Here is a 26,982-nt window from a genome sequence, read left to right on the forward strand (position 1 = left end):
TTGGACTCTCTGGGACTTGCACAAGCCTTTGCCTCCATGCAAAGCACCTCACTGATGATTTAGTACTCCCACACCTCTTGTTCACTTGTCCACATCCTCCCTCAAAAGTGAACTGGAAATCTAGAATAACAGCACTTTTGAAAGGGAAGTAGTATGAAATTAATAAAAATTACCTAGCACTGCAAAGCAACAAGGCTTTTTTTATCCTTATAATTTTGATATATGAAGTACTGTTGAAGAAACTTGAGTATACTTTGCTTACTAAGTTTGGCTGAAATTCTTTATTATTTAGCATTTGGTGTGTACCTAACTGCATACTGTGAGGTAGACACAAGGCTGTGTTTTACCTGTACAATTCAAAAATAATTGATCATTTAGGCTTTGTGTGGGAAGAGGCGTGCAAGCTCTTCTTTGACTGAAAGAGCTCAGTGCTGTGCAACTGCTAGTATTGGCACAGAATAATAATAATAATAGCATAATAACAGAACATAATTTTTAAAACAGGCCCCTTACATCATTCCTCCAGGTGTAGCAGGTGTGAATGTGGTACTTCTGCTCATGGGTCAAGAATAGTTTTCTGTGGAAAAGAAAGCATTATAAAAAGCATTCCAAAAGCCTGGTTCCTACATGAAGCTCCTTGGGGGCTGCTGTGAGCAGAGGGACTGTGACTGTAGCGCTCGGTGCTGCTGCCAGGCCTGCTGGCTGTGCTCCAGGGCTGCTGACAGTTTGGGCTGTACGGAGCCTATTGGAGGAGTGGATACACCAATGTTCCTCCTAAATGTAACCTACAGCAGTGTGGGTGTTCCTGGGGTTGTTTCCCCACCCCCCAATCCGCAGTTACAGGTTCAGGCTGTGGTGGATGAGGAGGGGCTGTCACGGTGTCACTCCAGGTGGGGAGAAGGCTGCTCACAACCCCGCAGGTGCACCGGGGCCGTGCAGAGCCTGCCAAGAAAAGGTAAAGTGCGGCTCGGAGAGCTTTTTCCCCATCCTTTGAAACGGAGAACAGCCTAAAGCTCCGGCCGGGAGGGTGGGGGCCGTGTGGGGCTCAGGTGCTGGGGGCTCTCTCGCTCAGCGGAGCCGGGTGCGCAGCGGGGTTCGAGGGCAGCCCCGCCCGGCTCCTCCGGCTGCTGCTGGCCGGGAGAGCTTTCCCGGGGAGGGCTGGGGCTGGTTCCCAGCGGGCCGGGCTGTCCCATGGGCGGGGGACACCTTGCTGTCCCAGGGGCAGGGATGCGGCGGCCGGCTCCGAGCCCCGGGGCAGGGAGGAGGGACAGGAGGCTCCCACGAGGGCGGTTCCGCAGCCCAGGTCCCGTTCCGGCTCTGGAGCAGTCCCGGCCGCTGTGCCTCTGGTCCCCCCGCAGGGAATGCCGAGCTCAGTGCGGGGATTGCCGCAGCTCGGCAGGAACACGGCGTGAATCTCTTCAATGAATAAACAGGGCCGTGATGCGTTAGTAAAATAAAAATAATCCCCACCGCCCGGGAAACCAGACTCAGCCCGTGCTCTAGTGCTTTAATTACTTTGTTTCTAGCACTTTTGGGGTGCGGCCAGGGGAAATGCTGAGCCTGCCAGGGCTGGCTTTCCAACAGGTTGTGTCTCGCGTCTGTAATAGACATCTTTCTGCAAAAGACACAATAACAACTTGATCATTACTTAATAATCAAGGAAGGACTGATTGATACCTGTAATGTGTCCGGATGCTTCATGAAGGAAATGAGAGTAGCCTTTTTGTTTATTTTGCTTAGTAAAGGTGAGATATCACTGTGAGATAAATCATCCACACAATCAGATTTCCCCACGTTATTCAGCAAGGGCTGTGCTGGACAGGCAGTGTGTGTTCTGACCTGCTTCTCATCTGTGTGTTGGGGTATCAACCATGTCATCTTCAGTGTGTGCTCTAGCCACAGGCAAAGTCAGTAGCATAAGCACTTCTGTCAGAATAAACTGCACAGTAAGTTTAGCAAAACTCTTGGGTCAGAAAAGTGCCTTTTATTCTGTAGCTCATGGGTTGTACAAGATCTGATCTGCAGCTGATTTTGACAGTACCCCATGTGAGCAGTGCTGCAAGATCAAGGTCTCTTTATGCACAGGAGTCTGCTGTACAAGGGAAAAGAGCCTCTCAAAACTCCCTCACTGCAGAACTGGGCTGGGGAGAACAAATAAACTGGTTTTGCAGAGAATCTTCTGCAAATTTAATCCTGTTTATCCCTTGGAGGAAAACATTGTCAAAACTTTTAGAGTGAAATTTGTGATGTTTGTTTTAGGGAGAAGTGCGTTGTCTTCCTCCTTGCCCTTCAGTTTCAGATCCCACTGTGGGCTGCCCCCAAGCAATGCCTGTGGCTGAGCAGAGGGGATGCATGGGGTTCCTAACAGAAGTTGCTCACTGCCTCCCAACCTTGGCAAGAAGAAAAAAGCAAAATTTATTTATGGAAAACAAGCTGAGAGAGAACTGAAAAAAGAGACAGGAAGATTGGTTCCCTCTCTCCCTCCCTACATCTGAACATCAGATGAGCACGTAGCGGTGAGCTCCCCTCAGCAAGCTGGGGCCATTTCTCAGCACTGACAGGAGCTGCTTGGCTTGTTAACAATATGTTTTAATGAATATGCAGTGTAATCTTTCCTGCTTTCTCCTCGATTTAAATGAGTGATATTTTGCAATGTTGAAAGACATGTTGGGAAGGTACTTGTCAAGAGGAGCTTTTCTCCCCTTTACCTCTCTTTCCCATCTCTGGCCTCACTCCTCCAAACACAGTACACATGGTTACAACTCTTACTTTGCAAGAGTAAGTTGCTGTCATATTCACGTGTCCAAGAGAGAATCTGGGTACAAAAATAGGAGTTTTGACTTAGTGTAGTATTTAAAAAAATATGTATTTTTGACTCATTATTGAGGTAGATGTTATTAAAATTCCCTGTCTTAATGGCTGAGATGATAAAATGAAAATGTCCTTCACTCATCATCCCACTCCCACCCCCCCAGCAAACTGCTAAGTTTGCTGCTGCTAATCCTGGGCTACTGCTGATGAGCAGCAGGTGATGATGAAGCTTTCTTTCAGTTCCTGTTGCTGACAGTCTGGCTGGGCTAAAAGGCAAAGAATTCATCCTGCAGATTAGCTGATTTAAACCCAAGATAAAACCAAGTTGGCGAAACATCTTGACCTGTCAGTGTTTTGTATGAAAACAATGTGAAATCCCCAACACCTGTCACATCTGACTGCAAGCAGAGGCCTGTCCAGCTTGGGGTGATGTGCACCCTGGAAACAGCTCCTGGGAAGAATCTCCTTGAGGCATGGCAGAAGAATGACCTTTCCTCCGTGGAATTTGCAGGGTTTGAAGCTCCTGGGGGACACACAGTGGGGCTTCCCCAATGAAGTCCTGTTTTGTGTTGATCTCCCTTTACTTACTGTCTATTTGGTGGGGACAATCTGCTGAAGGGAGATGCCTGATGCACCTGGTGCTGCAAAACAGGGTTATTGTGTCTATAATCCCTGGTGGGGTGATGCCAGAGGGGATTTCTTAATCCCCTCTTCATTTTGTACCTGTGCAGGTAACTGGGCATGGCCTGCTTTGGGTATCTTGTCTTGTCTGATGTGAGGGATATATAATTTGCTGCAGAAACAAGAATTTCCTGGGAAAAATCCACCCATTTTCTATAAAAACAACTAATAGAGCTGGTTATCAAGAAGCACGCTTACTTGTCTTTAAACACATAAAGAAAATCTCCTTGTGCAATGACAGGGGCAGAGACCCATCAGGAATCTGCTCTAGTGAGTGCTTTTAATCTGGAGAAAAAAATAAATATACATGTTTGAAACAGAAAGCCAAGAGCTCTACCAGATACATTTGGTCTAACTCTGGGCATGCTTGAAAGTGTCACTGAAATCTACCTACGATGTGATGGCAGCCTCGCTGATTTCAAAGGAAAAATGAGCAGAAAATTGACTTTGCTGGACAGTTATGCATTAAAAACATCTCCTCAGAAAGCCAGTGCTTGTAAAACACGAGGTGTGAAAGAGCCTGGGGCTGAGTGTTGGAGCCGTGGGATGGGGATGGGGATGGGGATGGGATGTGCTGGACAGTTATGCATTAAAAACATCTCCTCAGAAAGCCAGTGCTTGTAAAACACGAGGTGTGAAAGAGTCTGGGGCTGAGTGTTGGAGCCCTGGGATGGGGATGGGGATGGGATGGGCAGCAGCGCCGCTCGAGGGACGGATCCCTGGGCTGGGTGGGGAGCTCGGGGGGGAGGAGGCTTGGATTGTCCTAGGTGGAGCCCCGAGCAGCTCTCTCGGGCTCTCCATCGGCTTTCCCATGCCCTGGTGGGACTCAGCTGGGAAAGGGAGGTGCCCAGGAGAGGAGAGGTCAGGTCTGGGTGGGCATGGAGAGGAGGGCAGGCAGGGCTGGCTGTCCCTCCCTCCCTCCCTGCCAGGGCTGCTCTCTCCGGATGTGATGGGAAAGGAGAGGAGTATGTTGAGAGATTTCCTTTTCTATTATTCCCTCATTTTCATGGTTTTTTCCTTCTATCTGTTCCCCACCCTTCTTCCCAGGGCAGGAATTACTTTTGCCCCCCAGACAAAATGTTTCTGAGCTCATCACCTGAGACATCCAGGAAGAAGATGATCAGCTGCAGGTAAAGAAATTGGCTTTGGGAATTGGATTTCTATTCCTCTCCTCTTTTGTTTCTTTTTGGTTTTTTTCCCTTCCAGATTTGTCACCATGAACCTCTTGTCATTTGAGCCCATCTGCATTTTCCTGCTTTCCCAAGGTATGTTTTAAAGCTGCCATTTTGCATCAGTGGTTTTTGTCTGGGGTGCTTTCCTATCTCCAGCTGGGGTTCCTCACTTCAAGGAATAAGAGCCAAGTCAGTGCCTCTCCAGAGGTTTAGGGATAAACTTCTGAAACATAGTTTCACACAAAAGGGGAGAAAATAATACCTGGAGAAGCAGCTTTTCTGAGAATATGAACATGTGACTGATCTATATGTGAAGTGTCTAACTGATGTGGGAAAAGGTGATGTTATATTGAAGTTCATAAATCTATCCAGTGTTTATGGCTGTAATCTCAGAAGCCTAAGGCTGGCCTAGCTCTCATTCTTGCCCTGTATGCAGTGAGCAGAGAGACTGTCCTTTGTGCTGGAGTCATGTCCTTGTCATTTTCCTGCTCTGTGTGTCCCTGCCAGAAGGAATTTCCTGACATAGATACACTGCTGTGTCACCAAACTATGTTTTGCAGCTGTGAAACCTACACAACAAACCAGCATTTTTGCTGTTATAGTTAAATCCTGTATGTCTTGTTCATGGGTGGCTGTCTGTTTGATCCCACAGCTTTGCTGGTGTTGGGTATACAACAAATCCACGTTGGCCAGGAGATGATTGGCAAGATCTCAGCTGCTGGCCAGTGTAAGTTTGTTTTATAAAGCATTTTCTATATCTGAATTCCTTCTTTCTTTGGTTGTTTTGGTGTGTTTTGTTTTGGCATTTTTTAAGTTTTTTGTTGTTGGAGTTATTTACATTTATTAGCCCCTCTTCAGTCCATAAAGTGCCCAGCAATGCTCTGGCAGTCACAGCACTGTGGCTGCCTCTACCCCAGCCTGGCTTTCTTCCCCATTGGTGTTAGCTCTCCTGGGATGCAATCTACTCTGGTTTTCCCAAATTGGCTATTTGCCAGCTGGATGGTGTTTCTGTCAGTGCTTCAGAGCCTGCTCCAAGCAATCCTGATTTGCAGGGCTGTGTTTAATTACAGCCTTGATCAGACCTCCCACGTGGGTGTTTTTTCAGGCTGTAAAGCCAGCCCAGCCAGGTTGCTGGGAGCAGGGGTGATGGGCTCTGGCTGGCCCACGTTCACCTGGAGCTCCCTTGTGCTTGCAATTATTTATTGATAAACTCTGTTGTGAATTCTCTCCTGATCCCCATTTTTTTCTGTTGTCTGTCAAGGGATAGAGTGCATTCATTCCTATGCCAGGCATGCCCTCCAGTTCTACCCTGCAGCACCACGTGTTCATCAGATGTCCCCTCCCAGGGATGGATGTTTGGGTGTTTCTCCCTGCTGCACATCCCCTGGAGTCCCTTGGTGGGCTGCAGACATCCTGTGGAAGAGCTGCACTGCACCCTCAGCTGCAGAGCCACCTGAGGAGTGTTTCTCCATGCTGAGCCCAGTCTGGGGGCTCTGCAGTCTCTGTGCATGCTTAGGCAGGGGTGACAGCCCTGCTGCAGCTCCAGGTCCAGCCCAGCTCCCAGGGCAAGGCTGACAAGCCAGGACAGTGCTGGCAGGGAGGCTGTGCTGCAGCTTGTCCTCAACACAGAGCCCCAGGGCAAGGCTGGGTGCCCCCTTAGGAGAGCCAGTGACCCAGAAGGGAATGCCTCACAACTTTCAGTCCCTGTAATCTGGTATTAGAAAACCCTAATTATAAATTCAGGTTTTGGCTGGCAGGAAGGATTTGGAAAAAGTAGTGGCAATAAAAAGATTATAATAATGGGGGTAGAGTAACATTACTGGTTAAAACAGCTCTTTAGGGGTCAGTGTGCTTGATCTCTATTGAACTTCTGGATTTTTTTTTCCCTTGAAGTTGATTCTGACAATGCTGCAGAGGGGGCTTTAAAATTTCCCTTTTAATGCTTTGAAAATGATTCTTCATAGTCTGCAATCTGCCATTTATTTATTTCAGTGAATTAAAATTAAATGTGAATGTCAGTGAAATTGTGGGTTTCCACTGCAGCAAAAGTACCTCAAAAACTTCTACGTGGCAGCAGTTATGTTCCTGCAGGCAGGGGTGATACAAAGACACATCTCTGAAGGGGAGATAAAAGGCAGATTTTCATGAAGAGTGTTTCTGTCAGTGTCTGGGAGCTGTTCAGTGAATTTGTGTTTAGAAAAATAAGAAAATGGAAAGATTTTGTGATGCATCTGTGCTACAGATGCAACACACTGGGCTCTGTGGGACTTCATAAATGCCTCCTGGATTTATGTCTGTGCCTTGGACTGGGAGAGTCTGCAGATCCCACTGGGCAGGGCTCCCTTTCCCTGCTGCTCACCCCTCTGTCTGTGTTCTCTCTGAGAGGACAGCTCTCCCTGGATTTGCTGATACTCCACTGCACTGGCTGCTCTGTGTCCCTGAGACCAGGCTGAGCTCTGAGCTGAGTCTGGCAGGCTGAGAGCTGAGCTGGAGCTGCTGCAGGCCAGAGCAGGGGTGCATGTGGGGTTTGGGTTGTGAGCACTGGCTGCCCCTGTCCATCCTCTGCAGTTTGTCTGGATTTTCAGCTCTTGGCTGCCTGCTTCCTGAGCAGGGCTAGCAATTTGCAGTTTCACAGTGTATATATTTTTTCTCCTAGTGATGCAGTGCTCTGCCTCGTTAGATGTGCTTTTCCTCCTGGATGGCTCCTACAGCATTGGCAAAGGAAGCTTTGAGAGGTCCAAGCACTTTGCAGGCAAGCTCTGTGATGCCTTGGACATCCATCCAGACAGAGTGAGTGTCAGGAACATCTCCTCTAATTTTCAAACAGCTTGGCAGTGTGTCTAAAGGTCAGTGGTAATGTGCTGAGTGAAAATGCAAAATTCAACCTACCAGCTGCCATGAGGGCAGGGTATTTATTTGTATCAGAAAGATGTGGTTTGTGAAGCAGTGGCATTGGAGGATTCTTCTTGATTCTTCAGGTTTTAAGCAGTTCCTTTTGAACTTGAGAAAATACATAATTCTTCAGGTTAAAGATTATGATTTGGGGTTTTTTTTAACTGATTTTATTTTTGTTTGGAAGCTCATCAATTAGTTGGATTTTTCTCTTGCTTTTCCTTGGAAAGCTGCAGAATTAATCTCTGGGAAGTTAGCCACCTTTCTGTACAGATGTAAATGCTACAGTCTGCTTGGTCTCTTCCCTAGAGTGAGATGGGTGCTGTGCTGCTGTAGTTTCAGCTCTTGCTCCCTGGAGTCAGCCTTGGGGCACCTTTGGGCCTGAGTGACACATCCTGGGTTCATCTGAGGGGACATAAGCCAGACTGACAGAGGTTCCAGGTGTGCATCAGTGCCACAGCACTACCGCAGCTGAGGGCCTTGGAGCAGGCTGGGATGGTTGCTGGACTTGATTCCATGCCAGAGCCTTTCCAAATAAATGTCAGGTCTTTGGGAAGGTTGTGTCAGTGAATATTTAATATTTGCAGATTTGGTGGTGTGTTTTATTTTTTAAATACCATCCTTCCTCTAGTCTTTCACTTAATCCTCACATAGACTGGGCTGAAAATTGGTAATCCTTTCACCTTTGAAATTGTCACATTCCATAATACTTCTTGTAAGGCTTCAGTGAAGTATTCTGGATGTATTGCCCAGTACAGAACATTTGTCCATTTGCATTTTCAACTAGAGAAAAAGGTTTTAGAAGAGCTATTAGAAAAAGTATTGGTTTGTGTTGCCTGCTGTGCTCAGTGCCAGAGGGAGCTACTCTCAGTAATGGAAAGGTTGCCTGCCCAGTGTGTAAATGGGTTGGTGTAGAAGGTGTTATTTATAAACTTACTGCCCCTGAGGCTGTGAGCTGCTCTGAGTGGATAAATATAGATCCTGAGCTGCCTCCAGCTGCAGCAGAGGCTCCTGTTGTTTCCAGATAAACTTTTTTGCCTTGTTTATAGTCTGTATAGATAATACTGGAGTTCCTGTTGTATTTCTAAGTTCATTTAGACTGCTGTGGCTAAACAGCAAAAACAGTTTGCCTTCATACAGTTTAGTCTTCCCAAGTTTGTAAATTGATCAAAAGAGTAAAACTGGCACAGACACCTTTCATAACCTTCCATAACCTTTTCTTTTAGGTCCGTGTGGGAATGATACAGTTCAGCTCAACTCCCCACCTTGAATTCCCACTGGATTCTTATCTAACCAAACAAGAAGTGAAAGAGAGAATCAAGAGGACTGTGTTCAGGTCAGCTTATCTTACAGCTCTTCTCTTTCTGGGCTATGAATAATCTGTGGATTGAGGGGTTTTTTGAGGTTTAGAAATCTCTGCTTCTGCTGTGCTTACACCAGTGTGATGTCCCCAGGGAGGGAGGTGAATGAACACTGTGGTCCATGATCCACAATCCACTAAAAATGTGAAACCTGGTCTGTCTTAGTGAAAGCTGATAGGAGATACAGTTTTCAGTGTCCTATTTTAATGTGGTAAATAGGGAGTTTTCCAGCTCTTTCTGTCTGTCTGAGCCAGGCAGTGGGATACATCCTCCATGAAAAAGCAAGCATGTTGTTCCTCATGGCTGAGCTAAGGCAGACCAGTATTCTGCTTCGTTTTTTGGTGGTTGCAATTTCCTTTGTCCTGTGAGTCAGTGATGAACTGCTGGTCTCTAGATATCTGTGTGTGCTTGCTGAATTCAAGAGGATCAGGTTTTCAGATAGAAACCTTTTTTTCTTCCTGACTGTTAAGACTTGGATGTCTTCCTATGACCCCAGGAAATGGAGCCAGAAGTCCAAAGAAGACCTGTGCTTAGAACCTCCCAAAATCCAAACTTTCCATCTCAGAAAAATACATCTGGATCTACTAAGGGTCTGACAATCACCCCCAAACAGCACTTGTGTTGATGATAGATGAGGTATTGGTGGGGCCTCTGGATGTCTACTCTTTTAGCTGATCTGCTTTAGGACTAAGGGTTAGATCAACATTTCCCATGGATATCTGCTGCTCTCAGGATGTTGTACATATTGCAAGCAAATGTGATCAGTTTTGCATTTTTCAAGCAAGATCAGTTGGCTGGATTTTGTTGTATTTCTTTTGATGAGTTTAGCAAATCAAGAAAACCTCTTGTGTATTGTTACAGGGAAAACTTACAGAAAAAAAAGATGCATTCCCCCTCTCTAGTTGTTGTTGAAAGTCTGTGAGAGCAGAGAAGGTGAAGCAGCATTTGCTGGCTGGCACTGCATTTCCTTGGTGACAACAGAGGGACGCTGACAGATCAAACAGAAATAATTACTTTTCGCCCGGCCATTTCATCTAGTTCAAATGAAAAGCTGACATTTTGCAGTTGATAAAATAGTTATGGATGGATTCCAGTTGGCTTCTGAAAAGAAATGGGTGTTTGACATCTTGGTTGAGAGGTTCCTTGATGTGTTCTGATGAGCCTTTGGCCAGTGAGGCATTTCCTGACTTCAGCCCGGAGCTGACAGTGCTTGGAAGGAGGCAGCACCAGACTAAAGTGAAGCTTTTGTGATTTATTTGGAGTCTGCTGGTCTCTCTCTGTGAATGCTGTCCAAACAGCTTTGGAATTTGCTGGCCAGTTCCAGCCATACTCGGTGGTAATCTCAAGCTAAATTTCATATGAATTTCTTTCATATCAGTCAGCAGCTGGTTCCAGGAGAGAAACCTTCTTAGTGCTGTCCCTGAAGAAAGACAGCAGGTAAAGACCAGATCTCTCTGTATTTCAGAAAATCCTTATTGGAGTAATGCCTCAAACACACTTCCACTGTGGCAAGCCCCAGTGAAGCTCCAAATGCAAGTTAATAAGCAATTTAATGAGCTCTTTATTAACTTTTTTCCTATCAGGGCTCACATGGGCACAGTGTACTGAGCTAAATCATCAAGATTTAGTCACTACGCTGACTATGCACAGGTATTTTTCCTCATGCAAAGCACTATTCAGTGAAACATCTCACAGACATCTGGTCAGAAAAAGGCAAATTTGGACTTGCTATGAACACATGGTCACTGAGTATGCTTGGAAATGATGCAGTGCAGAGGAGGAAGAAGTTAAAAGCAAAGATGCCTGGCAAGTACAGAATGAAAAAAGTTTCTGTGAAAATCAGAGGGTAGATGGAAAAACAGTGAACTTGGGCATGATGAAATGCTTTTCTAGGACAAGCAAATCAGGAACCAGGTGCTTGGGCAAAGGATAGATGATCAGAAAGAAAATGAGGTGTGTTTGTGTCAATGCAGACAAAGAATGTGAATGCTCCAAGGAAGGAGTGGCACTTATGGTTTGGTTCCCCTGGATTGTTCTGGACAGCAATAAAAGCAGCTCTTAAGGGCAATTACAGGAAATTATTTATAGCACAACTCCTTGGACAAATTACAAGACAGCTGGAAATGGTCACTCTGCTCTAGTGGCTTTATTACCACCAGGTCTGTGGCATGTGTGGGAAGAAGCTGAGCAGGAGCCCTTGGGGTGTGGATGGAGGAGAAGCTGAGCCTGAGTCAGCAATCTGTGCTGCCAGCCCAGAAAGCCACCCTTGGGCTGGGCTGCATGAGAGGAGTGAGGAGCAGCAGGTCAGGGAGGTGACTGTGGCTCCCAGTCCATTGTGTGAGACCCCCCTGGAGCACTGCAGCCCTGTCTGGGGCACAGCATCAGAAGGATGTGCCTGTTAGAATGAGTTCAGAGGAGAGAAGCTGAGATCCTCAGAGGGGTGGAGAACCTCTGCTTTGGAGACAGGCTGGGCAGAGAATGTGTTTTAGGGAGAGATGCCTCTGCCAGAATGAAGATACAAGTGAGATCATATGATGGCAACATACAGATTTTATTTAACATGGATTTTATTTGCGAGAAATGTGAGGGAGAGAGAAATAGGAAAGAGGTGTCAGAGAGAGAGAAAAAGAGCAGAAGAGAATCTGCTGGAACTAGATGATCTCTGAGGTCCGTCCCAAACGAAACCATTCTGTGATGATAGAGGATGTGTAGATGTGTATTTTAACTTGATGTTACAACAACAACAACAACAATAATAATTTGCTAATACTACTATTTTATCATCATCATATTATTATCATCCCTATTATTCTTCTCCTTTTTCTTCTTCTTCCTAGTATTTACTTCTTTTTCTTCTTCTACATCAACTTCTTATTGTCCTTATTCCTTTTCTTATTCCTTCTTACTCTAATTCTTATTCTTTTTCTTTTTTATTATTTTCCTATTTTTTTTCTTATTATTATTCTTATTCCTTTTCCTATTTGTATTCTTTTTCTCATTCTTATTCCTTTGTTCTTTTTTGTATTCTTAATAATTTTATTATCCCTATTCTTGTTCTTATGCTTATTATTTTTTCTTATTCTCATTCTTATTCTTACTTTTTTTTTCTTGTTCTTATTCTTACGCTTAATTATTTTCTTATTTACTACTACTACTTTATCTTCTCAAACTTCTTCATATTATTATTAGTCCTACTATTCTTTTTCTCTTTTTGTTGTTGTTGTTGTTGTATTTTGGATGTTTTTTGTGTTTTGTTTTTGTTTTGGTTTTTGTACTACTGCTACTATTTCTAAAACCCAGCTTCTGTCTGTTTTGGATGAATTGTGCTTGGCGAAGTCATGCAGTGTGCAATGGAGTCATTCAGTGTGCAAAATACCTGTCTGTGCCCATTCCCGGTGGATAAAATCCCAAAGGATCAGCATGTAATCCTTTCGGGATGAGAGGAAATGTCTTTGGATTCCACCAGGGGGAGGTTCTGTTGAAATATTCGAAATTTTTCCCTGACAGAGTGGTCAGGCACTGATTGCAAGAAGTTCATTGGGGAGGTGGTGGAGTCTCTATCTTTGGACATGTTCAAACATCATCTGGCTGTGGCACTTGGGGACATGATTTCAGGGTGATGGTGGGACTGGATGACATTCAAGGTCTCTTCCCACCCTGATGAGTCTGTGGCCTTTACCTCTGAGTCACATGTCACCAAGTGTCCCCCAGGGGTGCTGGATTGGGGCTGGCCACATGGGTAATCGTCCTGGGGAGGCCAGCTTGGGCTGCAGGGCTGTGTCTGGGCAAAGGCAGCCCGTGTGGCTGCCCCAGGACGGGGGGCAGGCTGTGGGCCAGCCCTAATCCTCGGGCTGTGGGGCCAGGCAGGGGCAGAAGAGCCCCCGCAGTGCCCGCAGTGCCCGCTGCAGGCAGGAGGGACGTTTCTTGGATACCTCTTGGCCAATGGACTCTTCCCAATCAGACACCTCTTGGTAGCGAGTAATGTCTCCATGGGGCAGCTCATGCTTGCTGTCTTCTTCCCAGTCAGAGAGATTCTGGGAGCTGCCGACTGGTCCTTGGGAAAGGCCTTTCCCTGTGCCTTCTTCCCAGTCTGAAATTTCGTGGTAGCTACCATCCCCATAGGACAGCTCTTCCCCAGTACATTCATCCCAATCAGAGAGCTCGTGGTGGCTTCGGGCTTCTTCTAAGGAGAGCTTCTGCTCAATGCCTTGCTCCGTGCCTTCTTCCCAGTCTGAAATTTCTTGGTAGCTTCCAGCATCCCCATGGGACAGCTCTTCCCCAACATATTCATCCCAATCAGAGAGGTCATGGTGGCTTTGGGCTTCTTCTAAGGACTGGTCCTGCTCCTTGGCCTCTTCCCAGTCTGACATTTCTTGGTAGCTTCCAGCATCCCCATGGGACAGCTCTTCCTCAATATATTCATCCCAGTCGGAGAGGTCATGGTGGCTTTGGGCTTCTTCTAAGGACTGGTCCTGCTCCTTGGCCTCTTCCCAGTCTGAAATTTCTTGGTAGCTTCCAGCATCCCCATGGGACAGCTCTTCCTCAATATATTCATCCCAGTCGGAGAGCTCGTGGTGGCTTTGGGCTTCTTCTAAGGACTGGTCCTGCTCCTTGGCCTCTTCCCAGTCTGAAATTTCTTGGTAGCTTCCAGCATCTCCATGGGACAGCTCTTCCTCGATGCATTCATCCCAATCAGAGAGCTCGTGGTGGCTTTGTGCTTCTTCTAAAGAGAGCTCCTGCTCACTGCTGGCTTCCCTCTGGGACTCTTCCTGGTACCTACCTGCTTCTTCTAGGGACAGTTCCTGCTCAATTCTGGCTTCCCCTTGGGACCCTTCCTGGTACCTACCATCATCATGTAGGGACAGCTCCTGCTCAGTTGAGGCTTCCCCTTGGGACCCCTCTTGGTATTTGTTGATTTCTCCTTGGGACAGCTCTGTGTGTTCCTCATCTTTGGACTGAGAAAGCTCAAGCTCCCCAGCCAAGGGCCCCTCCTCAGGCTCTTGCTCTGCCAGGACTGATCCTTCATCTGCCTCCTCCTGCTCCTCACTGGGGGCTTGGGCTCCCAGTGGGCTGTGCAGGGCCAAGATTGGGCTCTCTTCCCATCTTCCTCCTGCAGTTGCTGCTTCCAGTTCAGCAGCCCTGCTTTGCTCCAGGTCCCTCTGTTCCTCTGGCTGCTGGCCAGATTCCTGGATCACAAGCAAAGCCTTGTGCACAATGTCATAGCTGATGTGCCTCGCTAAATCCAGCAGAGCCTCGCTGGAGTCTGGGGGGTAGCATGAAGCAGGGTCTGCTTTCTCTGCCACTGCTGATGGCTCCTCCTCCCTGAGGGCAGGAGAACCTGGTGCCTTTTCCACCTCAGCAGGCAGGGGCTCGGGGGGCTCTTCCTCCTCATCAGCTCCTGCCAGAGCAGCAGTGACTGCCAGCTCATCCTCCGTGGGACTCCCCAGGGCAGAAGAGGTTCTGGGCAGCTCACGGGCTGCCTCTCCTGCCACCTCGGTGCCCATACTGCTGGGAGAGGTGGGGCCCTCCTCGGTACAAGTCTGGGCATCCTCATCCTTCTCTGGGTGCAGGGGTTTGTCCCATATCTTGTAATCGATGCCTTCTTCCCAGTGGGACAGCCCAACTTCCTGTTGGGGCAGCTTTTGGTCGCTCCCGTCTTCTTCCCATTGGGGAAGCTCCTGGACATTGTAGTCTTTTCCTTGTGATAGGTCCTTGTCTCTCTTGTCTCCCACTTGGGACAACTCTGGGTCTGTCTTGTATCCTTCCTGTTGGAATGTGTCCGGATGGCCTTGCACTTCTTCTTCCAAAGGAGATGGTTCCTCGTGTGTCTCCGCTTCCTGCTCTTGCTGTGTGGCATCTCCCCACTGGACTCTCACACTGACACCTCTCTTGCACTTGCACCTCTGGTGCAGCTCTTGGTGCCTCCCCACTCCCTGTGAGTTGATGTCCTGGATCATCACATCGTCTTGTAGTCGGTAATACTCCTGGGCCATCATTTCCTCCCAAAGGCAGCGCCGTCGTCTGGCAATGCGTCCCCATTGGGAAAGCTCTTGATCCGTGTCATATTCCCAATCCTTGTCCATGTGGGCAAAGACCCCCTCCTCCTCAGTGTCCTACAGGGGCAGGCCTGAGCTGCCCCTTGCCCCCAGCCACTGCCCGCTGAGGGCTGGTGTTCCATCCAGCCAGGCAAGGGGCTGGGGGCTGAGAGCTGGGGTTCACCCTCTTCTGCTCCGCATCTGACGTCGTCGGGACACAGGGATCCTGGGAGCTGCTTCCTCCTGGGGCCTGGGCCTCTAGATACCCCTGACAGGGCAGGGGGGGCTCTGCCATGTCACAAGGGCCACTGGGCACCACGGTGTCCCACATTACCCAGGGCCCTGGCACAACACACCCTGTGTCACAAAGGGCCACACCCGGCACCCCTTCAACAGCCGGAATGGCCACAATGTTCAGATGGAAAAACAGAAGCTGTAGAGACATTTGTCAAAGATGGAAATAAAATTGAAATGTCCAAGAGTTCTGGTTACTGCACCAATTTCAAAAACACTCTGCTGTATGTTTGAAGTCTCTTGGAGACCACTCTGAGTTGGAGAGGAGGGACATAAGGGTGAATAGATGGGACAGTGGGTAGGAAGATGAGAGCAGAAACACTCTGCTGTATGTTTGAAGTCTCCTGGAGACCACTCTGAGTTGGAGAGGACATAAGGGTGAATAGATGGGACAGTGGGTAGGAAGATGAGAAGAATGACAGGCTTAGACGTCCCCATGGATATGTTAGTGGTGACAAGCAGAAATAGGCTACATTTCCCATTACCAGTGGGTAAATTTTGAAACCCAAATGGTAAATTCAGTAGCAGGGGAGGAATTCTGATTTCTTCTTTTCTGATTGTATCTCCCTGCTTTCTAGAGGTGGGAGCACAGAGACAGGTCAGGCTCTGAAGTACATTCTCCACAAGGGTTTCCCTGGTGGCAGAAACTCAAGTGTCCCTGAAGTCCTGATCATCATTTCGGATGGAAAGTCCCAGGGCAGCACTGCAAGGCCTGCAATGCAGTTGAAGGAGAAACACATTACAGTTTTTGCTGTGGGAATCAAGTTTCCAAGGTAGGAAACTCTCCAGAGTGGGAAGTAGACACCCAGCTAGCCAAATGGCCAGTCCTGCAGAGTGAGGGATTGTCTCAGGCTAGATATGAGTTTTGGAAGGAGAAAAGGTGTCCTAGTTTTTGCCAGTGCAGGGTTGGTGGTTTTTGTTTTTCGGTTTGTTTGGTTTTTGGTTTTTTTTGTTTTTGTTTAGGGAAAAGGTGTCCTAGTTTTTGCCAGAGCAGGGCTGATTTTTATTTTTTTTCTTCTGTAGCTGTGGTTGTATCTAGGAGATAATCCATACCTTTATCATTGATATGCTTTATCATTGCCAGGGGTGGAGGAAAGGGACTTTGTCCCTTCAGAGAGGAAGGGCCTTCCTTCCTTCCTTCCTTCCTTCCTTCCTTCCTTCCTTCCTTCCTTCCTTCCTTCGAGGGGAGAAAGTGTGGTGAACAAAACAGTCAGTGTTGAGATGGACTTTCCAAGTAAATTCATTTTATCTTTTGTTATTCATGTTTTTATTGTTGTTGTTACTGCTTGATTTCTTATTTCATTTTTGTTCTCAGTAAATTGTTCTTATCTCAATCCATGATTTTTGCTTTTCGTTGGTTTTTTTCTGTATCTGTGGTTATATCTAGGAGATAATCCATACCACTTTATCATTGCCAGGGGTGGGGGAAAGGGACTTTCTCCCTTCAGAGAGGAAGAGCATTCCTTCCTTCCTTCCAAGGAGGGGAGAAGGTGTGATGGACAAAACAATCAGTGTTGAGACGGACTTTCCAAGTAAATGGATTTTGTGTTATATTTTTTGTTATTCATATTTTTATTGCTGCTGTTACTGCTTGATTTCTTATTTTGTTTTTGTTCTCAGTAAATTGTTCTTATCTCAATCCATGATTTTTGCTTTTCGTGTTTCCAGCTGGAGGTGAGAAGGGAGGCAAGGGAAAGCCTGGTTTCAGTGAGAGCACTAAATTGGGGAATACCACACTCAAACCATGAAAAAAAGGAATTTGCAGGGTAATACAGGCATGGGGAAAACACTGACTTGGCTGATGTAGAAGCAGCACCAGAGCTGATGAAGGAAACTTTTCCACTTAGTAGAGCTATGCTGCTGCCTGAGACTGAACACGCCAGGATCGTGGAAACTGAGGAGTATCATGGTTTTGCATCAACTCTCTATTTGCTGCACAGGGTTGGTTTTGGCTCTTAATTCTTTGTGGGGGAGGCTGAGCAGCTGACCTGTGCCTTGCTTGGCAGGTGGGAGGAGCTGCAGGTGCTGGCCAGCGAGCCCCCTGAGCGGCACCTGCTCTTTGCTGGAGATGCTGACGATGCTGCCAACGGCCTGTACAGCACCTTGGGTGACCCTGTCTGCACTGCCACTGCTCCAGGTGACCCTGCTGGCCACGCCTCCATGCCCATGCCTTCAGCTTGGACATGGCACTGAGTGAAGGACATAAGGCAGTGTCAGGAAGCATACAGGGGAATTAGCAGGTGTTGCACTTCGAGGTAATCTGCTTCTGGTGCCCAGACTGGATGGCATGCTCTCCAAATACCTCCAAGCTGCAGAAACCTAAATCTTTCTGTATCCCGATTCACCTCTGAAAATGGGAATATTGGCTTTTGCTCATGTGACAGGGGATAGAGGGATAAAAGCAGCTGTGTTAAATTTTCTAATGGATTTGGCTATGTATTAAGGGGAAGCACCCAGGGCTTGCAGGGGTTAGAAAGGATAGAACTAGAGTGGTCCAGAGGTGGCAGAAAATCAAACACATGAATGATAAAGGCACCAAAGGGGCTGAAAAGCTGTCACTGAACCATGAACTTAGCTGTGTGAGGTCTATAGCAAAGCAAAGGACACAGAATATTTAGGTTTCCAGAAAGTGGAGTAGGCTGGTGATCTTTTCAACAAGAAATCTCTCCTCTGGGGTCTCACAGAGGCTCTTGGAAGCTCTGTCCAGTCTGTTGTTAGGTAGTTGAAAACAGTTGTCTGCTCTTACAGCCTGTGTATTTTCAGGCAGTGGAGGCTGGTTTGCTTTTTGCTTTGCTGCAGGCTGCAAAGTTGAGTCCCACCCTTGTGAACGCAGGAGCCTGGAGACTGTGAAAGAGCTGGCTGGCAGCTATGTGTGTTGGAAAGGCTCAAAGCAGCCCAATGCAGTGCAGGCCTCACTGTGCCCTTTCACCAGGTAAGCTGGGCACCCACAGCTCTAAAAATGAGTGGGGCTGAGAGATAGAAAATACAGCAATGAGGCTTTTATCTGACCTTGGCTCTTTACTGGGATGGAGATCCCTCAGAAGACTGATGCAAACAGTCTCTAGTCGTAGGAAGAGTCTCTGCTCTGATCACTGGCAGAGAAGCAAGCAAACAAAATAATTTTTTGAGTCTTAAAAATACATCCATAATTTTAAAATGGAAAGATTACAGTTGAATTAAAAAAAAAAAAAAGGTAGATTCAATGAAATTATCCTTTTCCTTTCGCCATCTCATTTAGAATGGACTGTTTTTAAAAACTTGTTTTGAAAACCTGTGTTTTCAAAGAAAAATTTGTTCCATTGAAAACACAGTAAGGTCCACCTTGAAGGCACCTTGTTAATTTAAATTCATGACAGGTCTTATTCTTCCTGTTTCAGGTGGAAGCGAGTCTTGATAAAACACCCATCCAGATGTTTCCGAACTGTATGTCCAGGTGGGATTTTGCTATTCCAAAACTTTAATTTATGAAGCAGAAAAGGTAATAGCTAAAGAACAAAAAGACAGGGATTTACTTTCACTTCTCAAAAATTTTGTTCTGAGTGAGACACTATGATCAGTAGATATTTAATCCATTTTTTGTTTCTCATGGGTATCTATGACCAGAGTTCTTTTGGATTAAAATGTCTCCCCATAGTTTCTCCTCCACTTGAGGAGCCAGTGAATTCTCATCTGTTCATGTCCTGGGGGCAGAGTCTTGCACTGCTTCCCAGTGCCTGCAGGGAGTCACTCTTCTCCAGTCAGGGGAGCATGCAGTGATGCTCCAGTCATACACTAGGTACCATAAGCAGCACCTGTTTAGTGGGGAGCCTGAAGATCACCAGCCTATTTTTATGGCTTTTGAAATAGCTGTGCTCCTTCCGTCTTTTTTGCAAGTTCAGGTGACAGTGGCTTCATTTTCTTTATCAGTACAATACTGTCCAAGCAGCAGGCCAGACCCTGACCTCTTCATTGCTGCTGAAAATCTGTCAGGGCTGCAGGACCTTTAACAATTCTCTGTTTATATGAATATGGTGTCACTGCCATAGTTCCAAATCAAATGAAGTCTGTCTGGTTTGTCACAGCCTGCTGGAGAGCCATCCCAAATGGAAATAACCATGGAGGTGAGGGTACACATGGCCCTGTGTTAGTTCAGACTGTAGCAAGAGGGGCAGAGCTGTGACCCTTTTTCCACTAACAGTGATGCTCTTGCTGGCAGAGGAGGGGAAGGGCAGGCTTCCCTGATGATGACCTGTCTTTCTCTTCCCTGTCCTGTGCAGACCCTTGTGACTCCCAGCCATGCCAGAATGGTGGCACGTGTGTCCCAGAGGGACTGGACAGATTCCACTGCCTCTGCCTGCTGGGCTATGCAGGAGACATCCACTGTGGTGGGTATGAACCTGTGCTCTGTCTCCTTCCCTCTCAGCTGAGTCCTGCCTTGGTGACACCCTTTGAGCCACCCTGGGGACAGCTGGGCTGGGGCCACAGTCCTTGTGCTTTGCTGCAAAAGGCAGGCTGAGTTTACTCCCATGCTGATCATGACTGTGTCAGGCCCAGTGGCTGGGCCCTGCTGTTCAGACACTGTGTGGGCATGAACAGCACCAGTACTGACAGTCTCACCCTGGCATGGCTGCCTTTGTGTCTTAGTGCAGGTGCCAAGGGATCAGGAGAACAGAGTCCCTGAGAGAGACATGGATGTGTCTGTTGGTCCCCTCCCCAAACACATGGGTGTGGCAGGAGCTCCTGGTTTTGGGAGCTCAATGTAAAAAACCCAAGAGCTCCTGATCATTAGAAAACACCTTGTACTTTCCCCAGAACCAAGGTTCCAGCTTCAGAGTGTCTCAGGGTGTCATAGGTGAGGGTCTGGTGCTTGGACTCTCTCCTTTCTCCAGTATGTGATTGTGTCATTCAGTGTTCTACCCACAGCACTAAGAGAGTGGAGCTGTAATTTCTGATTTGAAGTTTGCCATCCAAAATGTCATGAATTCCCATAGATATTTCCTGTCAATAAAGGCTTATATGGCATCCAACCAAAACAAAGCCTGCTCCTGGCTCATTTGTCCTCCAGTTCATGGTATGAATGGATAAATGTTTGGGTTGCTGGACACAATGTCCCCTCTCCACAAGGCTTCCAGCTGGCCCCTGCTGGGGCTGCCCTGCAAATGACTGATTGGCTTCTCCCTTTCCAGCAGCAAAGCTGAGCCTCGAGTGCAGTGTGGACCTCCTTTTCCTGATGGACAGCTCAGCAGGGGTCACACTGGAAGGGTTCCTGCGCTTCAAGGCCTTCCTCAAGAGATTCCTCCAGGCTGTGGTGGGCCACGACTCACCAATGAGCGTGGGGGTGGCCCAGTATGATGATGATGTGAAGGTACCCATTGAACTGGGCCAACACAAGGATGCCCTCAGTCTCACAAAGAGCATTGATACCTTGAATTTCAGTGGAGGGAGAACCCTCACAGGCAGAGCCCTGCAATACATTGCACAGCACGGTTTTAGGAGCACCCCAGTCTTTGCAGATGTGCAGGATGATCTCCCACGTGTGGTTGTCCTGCTCACTGACTCCAAGTCCCAGGATTCAGTGGCAGAAGCCACTAAGTATGCGAAGGACCAAAATATCTTCTTGATTGGCATAGGCAGCAGCTTCATGAGAGCAGAGCTGACCATGGTGACTGGCAATCCACAGCAGACCATTGTCTACTCAGACCCTCAGGACCTCTTCAACAGGATGCCAGAGCTGCAGAGAAAAATCTGCAGTGTGGGCAATCCTGAAGGTAAGACTGTGGTATGGGCAAGTTTGCCAAACCATGCAGAGGTGTCCTGAATTTCAGCAGGGAGGAGGGAAGGACAGAAGGACAAATGTCCTTGTTTTTGTTTGTCAGTCCAGGGACTAACCTTCCATGAGTCATTTTTTGTGATCGATCTCTGCCTATGGGTGTGAAAGAGACATAGATCAGCCTTCACAATGGGTGATCAGCAGTGTTGAATTTTGCCCACGATTTCCTCTCACTGCTGTTTTTCAGTCAGAAAGGAGCAGATACATGCTCTGAGAGATACCATCTCTGTGCTCCTTTCCACAGGCTGCCAGGCCCAGTCTCTTGATTTGGCATTTGCCCTGGATGCCTCGTCTGGAGTTGGCCTGGAGAACTTTCTGCGTCTGAGGCGCTTTGTCAGGAGCAGCTCTTTGCACTTCATCATCAACAGGGACGTCACCCAAATTGCCCTGGTGGCCTATGGCAGCAGACCTCACACTGCGTTTGCCTTGGACACCCACACAAGCAGCTCTGCTGTTCTCCAGGCCATCGACCAGGTGCCCTTCCTTGGGGACTCAGCCTCTGCTGGCAGTGCCTTGCTGCATGTTTACAGCGACGTAATGACTGTGCAGAAGGGAGCAAGACCTGGTGTCAACAAGGTGCTGGTGCTGCTCACCAACGGAGGGGGCATGCAGGATGCAGCTGCCCCAGCTCAGCAGCTGAGGCACAATGGCATCTTGCTGTTTGTGGTTGTCATTGGGGACACAGAGAGGGACACGCTGCTGAGGGTTGCTGGGTCTCCCAGCTACCTGCTCCACATCTCCTCCTATGAAGACCTGCAGTATTACCAAGGCCTTATCATCGAGAGGATCTGTGAAGGTAGGAGAGCCTCCAGTCATCACTCACTCTGTCAGTGCCACCAGCTGCTGCTGTTGTAGGTTTTCTGATGCTTTACTGACTGAACTTGATACTACCTTTTGCGTTTTATGGAGGGGGAAACTATGACACAGAGGTCTGATGACTGCCCAAAGCAATCCTGCAGGAATTAATAGCCAACTTTCCCAAGATTTAGTCCAGTAGGTGAGAGTAGGCATAGTGTGACTGGCCCTGCTAGGTCTAGGTTCTGCTATCTCTGAAGGAAAAAGAAGTTTAGTCTTTTTCTGTTGTTGCTTTAAATCTGTAGAATTTGCTGTGTATTACTGAACCCCTTCAGTGTTTCTGGGGGCCCCTTTTTTGTGCTGGTCCCTGAGTGAGGTCTCTGCTTCTTGTCCAACAGGTTTGTTACCAGGTGTTTGTAAAGTGAGTCTGCAACCTCATCACTCCTGTTCATCCTTAATATCTCACTGCTGAAATTATCATGCAGGCTTTTGAGATTTTGTGTTGCCCTGCATTTAATCTTAAAATCACAATGTGTCCATTTTGAAGCCTTCAGACAAATTGTGATTTATCTTATTTGTAGGACCAAATCCTTATCCTTAAAGTGGAAGGGAAGAATTTTCAAATATTTCTGTAAAAACTCCTGTTTTGGGGTTGGAAAAAAAAAAAGGTGAATTTTCTTCAAAACTTTGAGTCATGAGTGCCGGTCCTCAGCTGGTGAAAAATATGGCTCTAATACTAAGTTTGAAACATTTGCATGTTGTCTAGAAATCAGCTTTTCAGGAAGGACAGCAGCTCTAGTTTTCAGACAGTGACAATGAAAGTCCCCCTAGTTAAAATACCATGCCTTGTTTTCTCATTCAAAATAGCCTAAGTTTAACATCTATCCATTTTCTTGTTTTAACATGTTTATAAGATCAAAAGAAGCATGTTTTAGCTGCAGCTCAGAGGTCCTTTTCATCTCTGGGCATGCCTGTGTCTTTCAGGCTTAGAAAGAGCTACAGCATCATCTCTTTGGGGTGAGGAGCTGCTCTCCTGGCAGGCTCTGCAGATGGTTTCTGCCTGAGCTTTTCAGTGTCTTTCTGTTGCAGTGCTGCTTTCAGCTGTGTTACTACAAAAACAATGTACTGTACCTTGGAATTAGCTAAAATGCCAGGGGTGAAGAGGAAGAGACAGCAAGGTTCAATGAGTCAGGGTAATAACATATCATTTCCTGAGACTGAATTGCTGCTTTCATTTCATGTACAGGTAAATCACAGTTTGTGCAAGATAGGCTGGGACCAAGGGCGATGTGAAGATAAGCCCTTCACTCAGTCTTCTACTCCCAAATCCAAGGTTTAATAACAGAACCATTGTCTGTGAAAGGACTTTAAAAAATTTGATTAATTATAAAAGTATTTGAGAAACAGACCCTGTATACCTGGAATATGGTATTAGTTTTGAGGCTCATCTGAAAAGGCCAGAAAAAAACCACCCAGGGTTTAGGAGAAAAGTTCCCAAGCATTATATATATATGAATCAGATTAATGGAAATACAAGTCATTGGGATCATCAGAGTGCAGAACCTTATTTAAGGTATGTTGAGAGCAGGCTTGAGTTCAGAGGAATTGTGGCAGAATGATTCCCCACAGCAGGGTCTGTGAGGTTATGCTGTGGAGCATCCCTGGAGGAATGAGGTGGACACGTGACCTGTAGAGCAGAGCACCATGGAACTGCTCCCTGGGGAACAGCAGCACCTGGAAGATGAGTGGTGTGTCCAAGAGATCCAGATTCCATTGCCAGTGGCTTTTCCAGCCCAATGAAAGTGCCAGTCCCTGGGAATACACTCTCAGGCAGGACCCCAGCTCAGAAATCCCATGATGACAAAAATGTTTTTGAACCTGGCTTGATTCCCTATAAAATCAACTGGAGCTAAAGACTGATATGTGTCAGGTTTAGGAATGTCAAAAAAAAAAAAAAGGCAATTTCTGTTATAATTTTGCCAGCGTCAGGTGTGGGTTGAGACTTGACGTGCAGAGGGAGAATGAGCACAATGTCTGTTAAGACAGGGGATAGGATTTGTATTCTTTTTCCTTCCCCTTTTTCTATTTTCTCTGTGATTTTTCTACCCTGGAGCAAAGAGTAAGGCAAGCAGCTCTACACCACTTAGTTGTTGAGCAGAGGAATTTCGCACCCTCACCAACACCGCAGTGGTGTTGCCAGCAGACTGGAAGCAAATTCCTCTGGGATGCTGCTACTTAACCTAATGTATTGGCAGCAAGGCAGCGTGGAACTCTGCCAGCCCTGCTGACAGCTGGGCTCTGTTGTGTTGAGAGGGTTGGGAAAGCTGTCACATACTTCATAACAACAGGGCTAATAACATGGGCTGTGCTTGCAGGCTTCTCTCAAACCCCCTAGAAAAGAAACCCAGAATTTTTCCCTGTTTTGTTTACATTCATGCCATCCTTGCTTCCCAGCTGGCAACTTATTATTCCTCTCCAGTGGAAACTTTTATCCTCTCTGAGGCAAAGTGAGGTTTGAGCTTGAGTGGCATTTGGGATTGTGAACCTGTTAGAGCAGGGCACATGTCTTGCTCTGTGTTGTCCATGTCTGCTGTGGGGAGTTTGGGGGTGCTCACAGCTCTGCAGGTGCTCCATTTTCCTCTGGGATATGCAGCCTATCATTAAATTACTCTTTTAAGCTTTACTAGGAATATTTTCCTCCAGATTAGGACATGTAGAAAAGCCATTCTGTTCTCTAGGTTGAAGTGTCAAGCCAGAATTGTGGCTTGTGCCCTCTGCCACGTTCAAATCTTTCTCCAGTCCCATTACCCCCGATGACAATTTTGCAGCATTCCTGATGGATGCGGGTCTCAGCCAGGAACAATGCAGATGTGCCTGAGCCTGCTCTCTGTTTGTGTCTGTTGCAGAAGCCAGAAGCCCTGTGAACCTGTGCAAGCCCAACCCTTGCATGAACCAGGGCGTGTGCATCCTCGGGCCGGGCAGCTACCGCTGCGAGTGCCACGGCTGGGAGGGACCCCACTGCGAGACCAGTAAGGACCAGCAGCCCCTCCAGACTGATCCCACCTCTCCCTGAAGCAGAGAAAAGGCTGTGACTCCTGGACAGCTGTGTAGTGGGCACGCCTTGGTGCTGGTGTGGTCTCTGTCTTATGGAAAGTGGAGGGGTTTGGGTGCTGTGGGGAGCAAGGGCTTCTCTCAAGAAGCTCTGTTCTGTTCCCCTTTTCCCTCTGCCGTGCTGGAAGAAACAATCTTCCCTAGGCTTCCTAAGTGGAAAGATTGGAATGGGAAGGAGCTGTTTCCCTCACTACCCCTTTCAATGCTGTCCATGGTATAAAAGCCTCCCCATTGCCTTCTTCTCTTCAGCAGGGGAGCAATGGCCAGGACGTGGGGAGTCTCTGGCTCCCTAGAGGTGGCCCTGTGCCCACAGCATGAAGTTCTCAATTTAAGTGGGTTTTCCCCTTGCTGTTTTCATGAATTCTGGCTTCCAGCCTGTGGCCTCTAATATCTGTCATCTAAGGGAATGGTTGGTTGGTTGTTGTGGACTGTGACCTTACCCCTTGGTCCTGAACCCTCATCCCACATCTGTGCTCTCTTCTGCCACAGGAGTTCTCCGGGGGGATTCTCCAAGGTCTCCAGCCCTTCCTCCACGTTCCCATGTGCAGTGGAGTCCAAGGGGTTTGCAGCACTTCTCCAGAGCCCTCCAGCACAGCAAAAGGCAAATGGATCAGAGGCATTGACACAGATGTGCTGAGTGCTGCAGTTCTCCATCCAGGAGCACTTCCTGCCACCCACAGGCACCATCCAGCCCTTGGCAGGGATGGAGTTGCTCCAGCACAGGGGGTGTGTTGAGGCCATTCCCAATTCCTGAATTGCACAAACTGGGCTCCCCAGCACTCTCTATCTTTTATAATTGAAGTAAATATTTGTGTTTAAGTGTTTCTTTCTGGCATTTTGCATTTCCTCATCCAGGTCTTAAGGTTGTGATTGTTTTGGGGTTTTTTTAAACAGATTTTGAGAGATCTGTTAGTCTAAAAATATGCAGAAGTCTGAGCAATTCTGAGCTCTTGCTGAAGGGGTATAATACAGATGGTGCACTTGCAGCCAGGTGCTGGAGTGAATAGCTCATTACAAGCAGGAAGACAGAGGAAGAGGAAGGAGAACTGATTACAAGTCTTTATTCTGTTTCTCTTTAGCTTGTTCATTCTGCTTTCTTCTCTGAATTTATTGGGCTGTGATGGTTCACGTCTACAAAGACAGTTTGGCCACATGCCTGCATCCTTTGGAGCATCAGCTTCACCTCATCACTAGATCAATTTTCCCCCAAACCTGTAAAATTTACAGAACTGCTTCCCCAAAGCCCATGGTTCCCAGTGCTGGGTTGTTGTCTCCTGACTTTCCCATGGTGTCTGTCACCTCAGGAGAGCACAACCAGGTCTGTAGAGGGCCAAGGCAGAGATATTGACTGTGGCTGCCAGTGCTCATGAGAATAGAGTCTATTGTTCCCAGCAGAAGAAAAATCCCTTCACCCAGAAGTCCTGGCCCCGTGTTTGAATAGTAACATTAGATGGACAAAGAGAGACACAAATTGCTCAGCAGGTTTGTTGTCAAAAGAAGAATGGTCTGAAAGCACTCTCAGGGATGAAAGCTGGCACTGAGACAGGAGGAGCACTGTCATGCCTTGTGGGAGAAACCTGGCTGGGAGAAAGAGGAAATTCTGCTTTCTTTTCACTGTCACTTTGGTAGATTGTCTGTGTCCTAAGGCACGGCAGAACAGAGGCTTAGTTGAAGGGCTGACATTTGGGATAAAAGGGAAATGAATCTATTAATGTTACTTAGGCATGGCTGTAGCTCAGCATTGCCTTTGCTGTTAACCTGTCAGTGTTCTCTTCACGTGGGGAGAAGGGCTTGGCCAGGCTCACAGCAAGCCCGTGGTTCATGCTGTGGTGCAGAAGTGCCTGTGGAGCTGGCTGGATTCTAGACCAACTGCTCTCAAAAGCAGAGTGCATCCTGTTTGTGTGAAGGGTCCCAGGAACCCCTCTTCTCACCCTGCTGGCTTTGCAGCTCCCTGGAGGTTTTCCTAACAGCATCATTAGCTCACTCCTCACAGACTTTGTCCTCTGCAGGATCAGCCTGCC

The 26,982-nt window shown here is 47.3% G+C and overlaps 1 protein-coding gene across 3 annotated transcripts; it reads left to right on the forward strand.

The window, feature by feature from the left end:
* Nucleotides 1-4,537: 4,537 nt before the first annotated feature.
* VWA2 (von Willebrand factor A domain containing 2) lies at nt 4,538-25,724 on the forward strand. Of its 3 annotated transcripts, none has more exons than XM_039709130.1 (14): nt 4,569-4,622; nt 4,699-4,757; nt 5,317-5,391; nt 7,321-7,454; nt 8,783-8,892; nt 15,825-16,019; nt 17,253-17,383; nt 18,046-18,178; nt 18,624-18,679; nt 19,503-19,610; nt 20,412-20,993; nt 21,300-21,851; nt 24,757-24,879; nt 25,451-25,724. In XM_039709130.1, the coding sequence occupies exons 1-14, from the start codon at nt 4,570-4,572 to the stop codon at nt 25,582-25,584; spliced, it is 2,445 nt and encodes an 814-aa protein (XP_039565064.1). In that variant the 5' UTR covers nt 4,569; the 3' UTR covers nt 25,585-25,724. The 3 variants fall into 3 exon arrangements, with proteins under 3 accessions (XP_039565066.1, XP_039565064.1, XP_039565065.1); XM_039709131.1 differs by having other exon boundaries at nt 20,415-20,993; XM_039709132.1 differs by lacking the exon at nt 4,699-4,757 and having other exon boundaries at nt 4,538-4,622.
* Nucleotides 25,725-26,982: the final 1,258 nt, after the last annotated feature.

The sequence above is a fragment of the Passer montanus genome, unplaced genomic scaffold (genome assembly GCF_014805655.1).
Source record: "Passer montanus isolate IOZ18808 unplaced genomic scaffold, ASM1480565v1 scaffold21, whole genome shotgun sequence".
NCBI classification, from domain to species: domain Eukaryota; kingdom Metazoa; phylum Chordata; class Aves; order Passeriformes; family Passeridae; genus Passer; species Passer montanus.